The sequence below is a fragment of the Anolis carolinensis genome, chromosome 1 (genome assembly GCF_035594765.1).
Source record: "Anolis carolinensis isolate JA03-04 chromosome 1, rAnoCar3.1.pri, whole genome shotgun sequence".
Classification (NCBI taxonomy): Eukaryota; Metazoa; Chordata; class Lepidosauria; order Squamata; family Dactyloidae; genus Anolis; species Anolis carolinensis.
In genome coordinates, this window is record NC_085841.1 from 166,405,049 (window position 1) to 166,417,651 (window position 12,603).

General features: G+C 39.6%; 1 protein-coding gene across 6 annotated transcripts in view; it reads left to right on the plus strand.

Annotated features, from left to right (window-relative positions):
• The first annotated feature begins 26 nt into the window (after positions 1-26).
• The window catches only part of nhlrc3 (NHL repeat containing 3), a 57,431-nt gene continuing 44,854 nt past the window's right edge, over positions 27-12,603 (plus strand). For 4 of the 6 annotated variants that reach the window (XM_003215290.4, XM_016995921.2, XM_062958213.1 and 1 more), the window contains exons 1-5: positions 28-186; positions 4,088-4,240; positions 6,453-6,603; positions 8,939-9,139; positions 10,611-10,702. In XM_003215290.4, coding sequence (XP_003215338.1) covers positions 82-186; positions 4,088-4,240; positions 6,453-6,603; positions 8,939-9,139; positions 10,611-10,702 — 702 coding nt within the window. In that variant the 5' untranslated portion in view covers positions 28-81. Of the gene's footprint in view, positions 187-4,087; positions 4,241-6,452; positions 6,604-8,938; positions 9,140-10,610; positions 10,703-12,603 lie in introns of all 6 variants that reach the window. The other 2 variants (XM_016995924.2, XM_016995923.2) reach the window with 1 other exon arrangement.

The following is a 12,603-nucleotide window of genomic DNA, read 5'->3' on the forward strand; positions in this document are numbered from 1 at the left end:
TTCTTTCCGGACTCTGTCCGCTGTGGCTGAGCATGCGCAGACCTGCTCGGGGAGGGGCGCGTTCCTCTGGGCTGCCTGGCGATGGGGGTCCCCTCCGTATCCGGGTTCCGGCTGGTGGTGGCCTTTGCGGGGGGCTCCCTGCTCTTCGTGGTCCTAGCTTCGTATAGGGCAGGGAGCGAGCTTCAGGTGGGTCGGCAAGGCAAAGAGGAGAAACACTCACGAGGGTCCGCGTGTATTTCTTATTCCAAAATAGATGTGACTGCCTTAGGTGTGGCTTGTGTTCTCCCCTCAAGGGTCTCACGACCACCCTGTGAGGGAAGGAATGTTACCATGGTGACAGAGAGTGTCACCATGACGACAGGCACCCTCACAACAACCTTGTGAGGGAGAGGTGTTACTACAGTTTTTATGATTATGTTTTCGGAAATTTATACCCCGCCTTTCCCCATTCAGGGGCCCAAGGCGCCTCACAGCCAGTAAAAACATACAATATAAAAATTAAAATAAGTTAAAACCATTAATATTAGCAAATGCAGTGAAACACTAATTAAAACCCCAGTAAGAGGTAAAGGTAAAGGTTTTCCCCTGACATTAAATCTAGTCATGTTCGACTCTGGGGGTTGGTGCTCATCTCCATTTCTAAGCCAAAGAGCCGGCGTTGTCCATAGACACCTCCAAGGTCATGTGGCCGGCATGACTTCATGGAGCACCGTTACCTTCCCACCGGAGCTGTACCTATTGATCTACTCACATTGACATGTTTTCGAACTGCTAGGTTGGCAGGAAAAACCCCAGTAAAATACCTTTAAACCCACTCTAATATACAGCAGATCGCTTCTGGTATGAGAGAATTGGCCATCTACAAAGATGTTGCCCAAGGGACGTCCTGGTATATTACCATCCTGCTGGGAGACTTCTCTCATGTCTCCGCAAGCTAGAGCTGACAGACGGGAGCTCACCCCATAATGGATTCGGACCGGCAACCTTCAGGTCAGCAACCCAACGTTCAGGTCAGCAGTTCAGCCGGCACAAGGGTTTAACCACCGCAGATCCAATCTGAAAATAATATAGCAAAGTCGAAGGGCCTTCCTAACCTTCGGATATCACACCGAAGACTTCCTTGAAAAGGACAGGTTTTAGGCGTTTTCTGAATGCCAACAAAGAGGGTGCAGATCTGATCTCCCAAAGAGAGGGAGCCACTTCCAAGAAGGACCCCTCTCTAGCGATCTTCAAATTGAGTGTGTCACGGATGCTTAGAGCGCGTTACAGTAGTCCAGGCAGGATAATAATAATAGTAATAAAACTTTATTTGTATTCTGCTCCACCTCCCCAAGGAAACTCAGGGCAGATTTCAGCAGAGAAAAAGACAATTCAATGCCTTGAAAAACAATATACAAATACAATAAACAATACAATATTTAAAATTAATTATGTGGCCAGTAATGTATACAAGGCCAATAAAGTCTTTCTTTATTGTTTCTTAAAGGAGAGAAGGGATGTGGCCATTTTTATTTCTTTAGGGAGGGAGTTCCAGAGGTGGGGGTGGGGATCACGGAGAAGGCACTTTCTCTCATTCCCACCAGCCGTATTTGAGACTGGGATGGCACCAGGAGTAGGGCCTCCTCTGCTGCCCGCAGTAACCAAGGCTGTAACCAAGGCATGTAGCATAGTGGCCAGGTCAGATTTTTCCAGGAACGATCACAGTTGGCTCACCGGTTTAAGTTGTGCAGAGGTGATCTTGGTAATCTCTGCCACCTGGGCTTCCAGGTTTAAAGAGGAATCCAGAATCACCCCCGAACTGCAAACCTGAGCTTTCAGGGGGAGTGTAGTCCCATCCAGCTCTGGTTGTAACCCTATTCCCGGATCCATCCTATATGAGACCATTAGTACTTCTGTCTTATCTGGATTCAGTTTCAGTTTGTTTACCCTCATCCAGCCCATTACTGCCTTGAGGTATTGGTTCAGGCCCAGCACAGTTTCCTTGGCATTATCTGGTGAAAAGGAATAGTAGGGTTGGGCATAATCTGCATATAGCTGATACCGAACTCCAAAACTCTGGATCATCTCTCCCAGCAGTTTCATGTAGATGTTAAATAATATCGGGGAAAGTGATGACCCCTGCGGGACCCCACAGTTTAATGGCCATGGGGTCAAGCAGGATTCCCCCAATGCCACCTTTTTACTCAGAGGTTAAGGAAAACCAAATAGGTCACAATCCTTTTATCTAGTTCTCAGCACAGATCATCCACCAAGGTGACCAAAGCCGTCTCCGTACCATGTCGTGGCCTGAAGCCAGATTGAAATGGGTCTAGAAAATCAGCGTCATCCAAGAACTCCTGGAGTTGTCTGGCCACCACCCGTTACAGGATTTTGTGGATGTATAGCAAATTGGACAGACGGTTCTCATAACCCCCCTTTTTAAAACAATTTTTATTACCTTTTCAAAGGATACAACTTCAAAACCTCCCAGTTAACGTAAAATAGACACGAAAATAAATCGCCCCTCCCCACAGACTCCCTCACAAAACTTCCCAGTTGATATAAAGTAAAATAGACAGTACGGCCTCTTCTACACTGCCATATAAAATCCAGATTATCTGCTTTGAACTGGATTATATGACAGTGTAGACTCATATAATCCAGCTCAAAGCAGATAATGTGATTGTCTGCTTTGATAACCTGGATTATATGGCAGTGTAGAAGGGGCCTAAAATAACCTTGCTCATGCTTTAAATAAAATTACATAAAAGACATTAAAATACAGTTGATTTCAACCCCCTCCCTTCAAGCCAAGGCATCTCTCAAAATATTATGTGATTTTATTCTAATTTATTTAAGTTCTGCTAAATATAAACAAATATAGTTAGAATTAACAGCTACCCACAAATGATATTAATATTTGAACATTTGAACATTTTTATTAAAGTTTTTCCAATTTCGTCTTTGATTTCCCATCTCATTGTCTTCCCTGATTCCCCCCCCCCTTTAACAATAATCCTATGAAATATAGGGCTCCTTCCAAACTGCGCTATATCCCAGAATATGATCCCAGATTATCTGCTTTAAACTGGATTATATGAATCTACATGACCTGATCATCTGGGATAAACAAATAATCTGGGATCATATCCTGGGATTCAGGGCAGTATAGATCCAGCCTAGGTTGTCACTATGGTTAAAGATGTTAGGGTCACAGCCATCCTCACAACAACCTTGTGAGGGAGAGATTGTCGCCATGGTAACAGGCATCGTCACAAGAACACTGAGGTGGTCACTGTCATCCTGATGACATACTTCCCAGTGACAGCCATCCTTACGACAAGCCTGTGAGTTAGAGATTGTCACCTATTAAACTTGGTGCCATTCTCCTTCAAAACTGTTGTCTTAGCCCCGTCTACACTGCCTAATAATAATAATAATGATAATAATACTAAATTTATTTCTTACCCATCTCTCCTCATGGGTCGAGGAAGTTTATAAAACAATTAAAATACAAAAGCACAACAAAAACTCTACAAATACACACACTAAAATGTACCTTCATAAAAGTTACACAGCAAAACGTATCTCTACAAAATACATACTTAAACACACACAACAGAAATCAAACAAAGGACACTTAAAATGCATGTTTAAAGACACTGGGTAAGCCTGCCAGAAAAGATAGGTCTTTACATGGTTTTTAAATTCTGATATTTTCCAAAGCTCTTCAAAAAGACAGTCTCTCCAGCTTCATCTACACTGACCATTTAATGCAGTTTCAAAGTGATTTCACTGTGCAAAAGATTACATAGGAAATCCTGGAACAAAATTGAGGTCCAAATGGTGATTACACAGAGCACTGATACACATTAAAGACTTTCTTTAGTACACTTTCTCATGTGTTTGTTGTCTGGCTGCCACAATGTGAGGCTAACTTCGAACTACATTAAATGATCAGGAAGCATGCACTGCTAACAGTGTACTAGGCTAAAGGAAGCTGCCTTTCACGAACTATGAGATGTAAAAATAATCTGTAAATAAAAAATAAACTTGGTCTCTAGCCAAGGTCAACTTTACACTATTGTTTCTGTCATTTATTTTTAAGATACTCAACCAGTTGACTATCTACTCTTTCTGGAAAAGTGACAAGCCGATTTACAAGCTTGACGTAAGCTGGCCTAAATTTCCAGAACTACTAACAGGCCAAACGTTTTGCGTTGCTGTTGACCACATCCATGGATTAGTTTACATTGGACAGGTGAGAAAAGATCTATGTGATTGCTACTGGTCTGGTAAGTCTTGAACAGAATATTGGATGGAGGCTTTCAGCTTTGGTTGGAGGCTCAGTCTTCAACTTTGGAAACAACTCACATTTCCCCATCATTTTTTCCCTCAAACTACACATTGGAGAAATGTTTTGCTGTGTTGAAGGGGGCATCTTTGCAAGAATCAGACATTTGCATGGCTTCCTTCATTCTCATTGTGTTTCCTTTGTTTTAGTGTTCTGTTACAGTACTTCTTAAGCTCTCTGATGCGCAGGACTAGGAGGGATTTTTTCTCAGTGGCACTACATTTGTGCCCATTGACTACAATTATTTATGTTTTAATCTGGAAATTTAACAGGGACTGGCCATTCATGATTGCTCATGGACCAGCACGAACCCACAATGTTGCATAGCACTGCTCTATATATTGCTGTTTAGGGCTGATATGGAACATTTCTAGCCTACCAGATGTTTTGACCAGTACCACACCCACATCAGTACCACTCAGACTTAACAAGAGCAAGGGGTTGTGGAAATTGTAGTCCAAATGTTTGGAAGGACTAATGTTCTCCATCCTCAGATTAGAGAAAACACAGCATGGGAGTTCTTGACAAGTATGAAACTTTTATGGAATGTCAAGTAACAGACAGAAGTAGGAAGAGATGATGATGATGATAAATTTATTACCTGGCTCTCCCTGCTTTTTGAGGCAGAATTGCATCAGTTAGGTGGGCAGTGACTACTTTTGCACAGAATGATGAGTTAGAATTCATAGTACAATTGTATGACTATGATTCCACTTCAATTGCTCCAACTCCATGCTGAAGAGTCCTGGCATTTGTTGTTTTATGATAGACACTAGATAAGCTCTTTGGTAGAAAAATCTAAAAATAACAAATTCCAAATTTCCTTAGGAGAAGCCGTGGCAGCTAAATGGAATCATGATTTAACTATGGAATAATTGTGTAGATTGAAAAATTCCCTGTTTTTGCTTTGGATGAAGATGGTGCACCTGCCTCTTCATGTAAATAGCAACGTTAACCTGATGACTGAATTACACATCTTGGTTTGTTCCTCCTTAAGAAATTGTGGTTATAAGCCAGCTTACTTTAGAGCTTTCCCCATCTGTCTCTGCCAATATGTTTCTAGAGTGGCAGATAGACACTTAAGTGAGCCAAAGAACTCTGACTGTTATTTATTTTATTGTTTCATTGATCAGATACATGGTTTTCTTCAGTGAAAACCAGCCTTAGGTGTTTCTTTTGGTCCATAGACTGTTTGATCGTTGTGTATTTGCATAATTCAATGGAAGAAAACTGTTGATTAGTATAACTGGATTGTAGTGATCTGTAAATTGAACTTAATAGGATTTGGTCAAGTTCCTAAGATGTATGTGAATATATTGGTTTGCACATTTTATACCTGCAGAAACTGCTGCTTTTGTTTTGTTAATTTAATCCTACTACCCAAATGTTGGTGTAAAAAAGGGGTATATACTTAGAAAATAAATAATTATGAGCCCTGGAGTTTATTTTCAGTGCCAGACCTGAACAATATAAACCCCACTCCTCATTTGCCAGACTTGCTTCATTTCTTCAGAACATGACAAATTACATTTAAGAAATAATTAGTTACTTCACAGTTCTAAAATTACCACCTTCAATTACTTAAAATTATTAAAGGTAACATCCCCTTTTCTCAAAAATATTTTGTATGTGCTTTAAAAAAACCCAAACATCTGAATGGAGCAGCAAATGGCACATTGCGAGTGGCACTGAAACATGTGGTATTCCTTTGTGAAGTCACAACACATAACTGTAAAAGTAAGTTTAAAAAGTTATTATTACATAGCAAAAGATTGACGTTTTCCTCTTTAACTGCAGACATAATGTAACTTAGCTATGCCTTTGTTTATTGGAACCAAGAACTAGTGGGTTACTTTGAAAAGGAATGTGTTACCTGGAAAAGGAACTAGTTATTTTGGAGCTTTTCATTTTAGTAGTATGATTGAGGGATGTGCTATAGGTATAGCTTTTTGTTGCCTCTGCTGCTGCAAAACAATTTGACATACAGAAATCTTTGTGCTACAGATCATCCACATGTCTGCTGACAAATTACAATCTCATCTTCTGTCTATCCCTGCAATAAAGAAGTACAATGAAAAATGCTTGAGGAATTCTTAACGTTATGTTTGTATATCTTCAGAGAGGTGATAATAATGTGCCAAAGGTTGTGGTGTATGGCGAAGAAGGCTCTTTCTTACAAGCATGGAACACCACCATTGAAATGCCCCATGGCATGTTTGCACTGAACACTCCCAATGCAAGTTCCATTTGGATCACAGATGTTGGCACTGGTATGTTAAAATATTTTTACTTTATGTTAAAGTGGGATAAAGCAGTTTCTCTCTGATATTTTTAAGTGAAGCTTCAAGCATTGTCTTTCCGCAACATAAATTGTGTTCAGGATGGCTTCAATACTTATTTGTATGTGTACACACAAATATGCACAGACTTGAAAGACAATGGACAAAAAAAAGCATTTGCATAAAAATCGGTATTGGCATGAAAAGTTCAGGAGACCAAGCAGCATCAACAATTGGCCAAGTATTTGGGATCCTGAAAAAGCCTTAAAAACTGTTTCCACAACATCCTTCCCATCCAGCCTCTCTCTTGCCTTGCAGTCTTACTCTTAGACGTGATAGTGGCCTCTACCATGAACTACATTTATAGAAATGTGATCAATTACCCCTCTTTCCCAGGATTCGGTGTATTACCAACCTTATTTGAAGGAGAGAGGGAGCATCTATACCACTTAATGTCCATGGCTCAGAACTGTGAAATCATTGGAGTTGTAATTTTCCCTTTGGCTTTCAAATAATGCTCATAATTCTCCAAACTACAGATTCCAGGATTCGATAGCATTGAGCCATGGCAGTTAAAGTGGTTTCAAATAATAATAATAATAATAATAATAATAATAATAATAATAATAATAACAACAACAACAACAACAACAACAACAACAACAACAACAACAACAATGGAGGAAAATAAACACGCAAAGTTACTGTGGGACTTTCGAATCCAGACTGACAAAGTTCTGGAACACAACACACCAGACATCACAGTTGTGGAAAAGAAAAAGGTTTGGATTATTGATGTCGCCATACCAGGTGACAGTCGAATTGATGAAAAACAACAGGAAAAACGCAGCCGCTATCAGGACCTCAAGAATGAACTTCAAAGGCTCTGGCAGAAACCAGTACAGGTGTTCCCGGTGGTGATTGGCACATTGGGTGCAGTGCCAAAAGATCTCAGTCAGTATTTGGAAACAATAGACATTGACAAAATTATGATCTGCCAACTGCAAAAGGTCACCCTACTGGGATCTGCGCGCATCATCCGAAAATACATCACACAGTCCTAAACGCTTGGGAAGTGTTCAACTTGTGATTTTGTGATAAGAAATCCAGCATATCTTTCTTGTTTGCTGTGTCATACTATGTTGTTGTGTCAATAATAATAATAATAATAATGTCAAGCTACTCTGGGACTTCTGAATTCATACAGACAGAGTTTTGGAGCACAATACTCCTGACCTCACAATCATGTTAAAAAACAAAGTATGGATTGTCGATGTTGCAATCCCAGGTGCCAGCAGGATTGAAGAGAAACAACTGGAAAAGCTGACACAATATGAGGATTTAAAGATTGAATTGCAAAGACTCTGGCACAAGCCAGTCAAAGTGGTCCCAGTGGTGATTGGCACACTGGGTGCAGTGCCTAAAGACCTTGGCCTGCACTTAAACACATTCAGCGCTGACAAAATTACCATCTGCCAGCTGCAGAAGGCCACCCTACTGGGATCTGCACGCATTATTCGCCGATACATCACATAGTCCTAGACACTTGGGAAGTGTCTGATGTGTGATCCAGTACAACAACCAGCAGAGTGTCTGCTGTGGAATCATCTTGTTGTGTTTCAAATAATAATAATAATATAATAGTGATAATAATAAACTTTATTTGTACCCTACACTATCTCCCTGATGGGGACTTATAGTTTATAGTGTAGAGCTAGCCTTGATGTTTTCACCTCTCCCTTGCCTGAAGCTCGTCTCCGAAATTCTTGGAACTAAAGATGGGTACAATAGATATAGAGAATAACTGGAGTGACAGTTAGGCTGTTCTTCGCATCATTAATTTCCTTCAGTTCCTTCTAGTGGCTGCAGGAATAGTTAGCCAACTGAGTGTCTAGTTTAAGGCCAGTGCACTTCTCACATAACATCAATATACAATTCAATGTTGTTGTTTATTGGCAGAATTTGCTCAGAAGGGATTTGCCATTGCCTTCCTCTGAGGCTGAAGAGTGTGACTTGACCAAAGGCACCAAGTAGGTTTCCATGGCCAAGCCGATTCAAACCCTGGTCTGCCAATGTCCTGATCCAACATTCAAACCCCTATACAATACTGACTCCCTTTGTCTCCTCACAACATGCATATTGTAAAAAACAGTTCTAAATTCAAGAACCTGAATATGGAAAAAAATAATGATTAATTTGGACAATAGCTCTCAATCTGTGTATGCATCAGAGAGAGGGAGAGATAGAATAGTACGTTTCATTCATACTTTTTCGTCCCAGAGATTATGTAATTTTGCTAAAAAGTCTCTACCTCTTCTTCATGTAGGTGGATGTGGACACACAGTTAAACAGTATGATCCTGCAGGAAATTTGCTTCAAGTCCTGGGCACACCAGGTAAAGCTGGTTCTGGGACAAACCCCCTGCAGTTTGACCAGCCAGCAGAGATTTTTGTTGAAGAAACAGGTGACATCTACATTGTGGATGGGGATGGAGGGATGAACAACCGCTTGCTCAAAGTGACTCAAGGTGAGCTAAGTGAACACCAGTGATCTCTGTGTGAAGCTTTCAAAATACCTTTGGCTTGTAATGCATTTGGTTGTAAAGGGTCGTGATTGCAGTCGTGATGTTCAGGTGTCTGCTTTGGCTGGACACAATCAGCAGCAAGCATCATCTGTTCATTTAGTTGTCTGATCGCTTCAATATTCGTACTGTATTTGCTTTTCTTCCATATAGTACATGGCAACCCAAAAGTGCCAAAAGGCCAGTTTAATTAATATTGGACCCACTTAATCAGTGCTGAATCTACACATTAACTCAGGGATGTCAGATATTTTTAAAATACTGCATCACTCTTAACTTGATAATTATCTATTTTTATGGGCTGGAAGATGTCTTGATCTGTTTTAACTCAGTGCCTAGTGCCTATCTCTTCTCTGTTGCCATTCTGGCCCTCTGCTAGCAAATCTTAGCAGAACAGCTCTGCCAACATACAAGACCTGACAGCAGATCTTTGACATCAGCAGGCAAAAGATGCTTTGTGCTAGTGAAAAAGGTTTTTTCCTGATTCTAATCTACTTTGTGTGAGTCAAGGAAGGAACTGAATTATGACAAATCCACCCCCCCCCCCAAGCCCCAGGAAACTATTAATATACTGGCACAAAGTTAGGCCAGGGTTACAATATTCTGAAGTAATATCCAACCTGCATAGGCAAAGAAGGGCTTTAATTCAGTACAGCTCTGACTGGTTTAACAAAACTCAGCCGGCCTTTGGTCACATTGACCAATTAGACTTACCCTCTCGTTGTTTTTAAACATGAAAAAAAATGCACTCCTCACTTCCTAGAAGTTGTTTTGAGCCATTTGGGAACAAAATGTTTGGGTTTTTTTAAAAAATAAACAACCCCCCCCCAAAAAAAAAACAAAAACATTTGGGGCTACAAAATATCCCTGGGATCACATGTAGTCTGTGGACCACATTTTTCCCTTACCTATTCCAGATGTACTGTAGACCATAATCTCCACATTTTGAAGACAATTCTCCTGGAAAAAAATAAATATATATTCAAACAATGCTCAGAATGTATTAATAGATTATATTCTGTGGGTAAATGTAACTTTGCTTGGGTGTGCATTTAAGCAACTGTAGCCTAGACACTGTAACACTGTATTTCCTTATGATACATGACTTGTTCAAATTCTTGTAGGGAATATTATGGAGTGTCACAGTAACACCTCTGAAATAAAATTAATAGCGAAGTAGAGTGAGAGGTCTACCCATATTTAAATTATGTATATAGCATTAAACTTTAAAGCAGAGATTTGAAGTGAAGAGTAAGCTTTCTTCCACTTAAAATCCAACAGGTCAGAACTTACCTTAGACTAAGCAACAGTTTTGAAATTCCTATAAAAATTAAGATAGCACATACAATTCTGTACTTTTGCTTCTGTTATTTGGTTATAAATGAATGATGCACGATCAACTGTTTTCTACTCACAGATTTAAAGACTTTGTGGCTGCATGGGGAGAAGGGTTCTGCCATTACACAGTTTAGGATTCCACACAGTGTAACATTGGATTCTGTTGGACGGGTAAAGTAGAAATGACCCTTTTAAGCAGTTTTATAAAATGTCATTTTACCACAGTTTTACAGTATTGACTTGAAATATACGTTCAAATTATTTCACTGGGTATTTAACATGGAATTTCCATGGTTTGACCACTCTTATTTTCAGGACATGCATCATAATCCAATCTTTGTCATTCTGTTTCCCCTGTATTTTTAATTATTATAAATCAATCCTTTAATTAGTGCCAAATGCAATTTACAGATTCTGTAGCAATGCAGTGCTACTACTATAGGTCTATATATCTTTTAGTTACAGCACTATAATTTTTCAATTCTTTTTTTTTTTTGCCTACTGCTTTTTAGCACAATAGTTAATGGTGGTACTATAATATTTATATAATTGGTGTAGAGTTTACTGCTAATTAAGGCTGCATCTATACCATAGAATTGGTGCACTTTGACACCACTGTAGCTGCCATGGCTTAATGCTAAGGAATCATGGTAGTTGTAGTTTACACAGTCTTTAGCCTTCTCTGTCAAAGAGCGCTGGTGCTTCCCCAGACTCAACTCCCAAGGTGTCTAGCTGCAGAAATTCTATAGTGTAGATGTGGAGTTTGTTTCCAAAAGCTACCAGATTCTTCCAAAATTGAATAATTAGATAAAGGTGGCAGCATATTGTTTGCTAGGAGTAAAGTATTACGTACAGATCAAAACGATCAAAATGTGTCAAATCACTTTGATGCAGGGCTTGGGAAATCGCATCTTATAGGTAAATAATGCATCTCCTCCACATGTTGTTCCCCAGTTCCTGTAAAACTTGTTCAGATGGATTTGCTGCCTTTTGGAACAAACTCCACAAATGCACCCTAACAGAGTTTTAAAGAGTGATAACCACCCCATCTCCGCAAAAAGAAAAAAAGAAAGAAAAAAGTGAAAGCTAATATTTGCTTAGATTAAAATTATCACTGAAATGAGTTGGAGAACCCTCTTTTCCGCACACATAAATGATTTCACAGTGACTAGTGTATTGAGAGGCTAGTGTCATAGAGGGAAAATATGACCCTTTTTAATAGTATGAAATTATGATTGCAAATTCTTCTTATAGCTTAATAGCAGGCTAAGGATTGGTTATCACTGCCTGTCTGGAAGCAGTTTTAAATCTTTCAATGAAGTGTTGCTCTTCAGAGCTTTCCTACAATCCGTCCAGTAATCCAGATTATTGTAACATTGCTTTAAATAGTTTCCAGTGCCTTCACACTATACACTGCCTTTTTTTCTGCTGCTCTACTATGGGTAGTCCTGTGAGTATATAATTTCCCCCAGGATTTTATATAGGACGTGTCATGCCCATAATGTCAGCCACTCTCTTGCTACATTCTCTTTTTTCAAAAAAGAGTTTTAAATGCACCAATAAGTTAACAATGCCAAGTTAATACTGTTCTGAAATAATTGATCCAGTTGCATACATTCAGTCCATGCGGGAGAGATGCATTTATTGTTTTGTCCTAAGTGGAAAGGGTTAGGGATGAGCTTGGCATAATTCATATCCACTCTGAACTTCTGAGGCACTTTTATCTTTGGTTTTAGAAACAAAGCACTTGTCAATGAACTGAAGCAAATGCCTGGTGATTTACTATGGAATTTTCCTTTATTTCTCCTTTTGATGTCATTCTGAGTAACAGGCAGCAGAAGAGGGTAAAGAGGAAGTAACAGTGTGTTTGTGCTAGGCCTGGGTGAACTTGCAGTGAGGTTGTTTTCTTGTTTTAAAACAAAGTCCTTGTTATTTACTTCAGACTTGCAAATGCAGCCAACATTTTAATTAGGAGATGTGGGGGTTTTTTTGTTCTGAAATAATAGCTCCTTAATCGCCCAAATAAAACAGCACAGTTACAACACCAGGAGGAGCTATGTATCCTTGTCAGA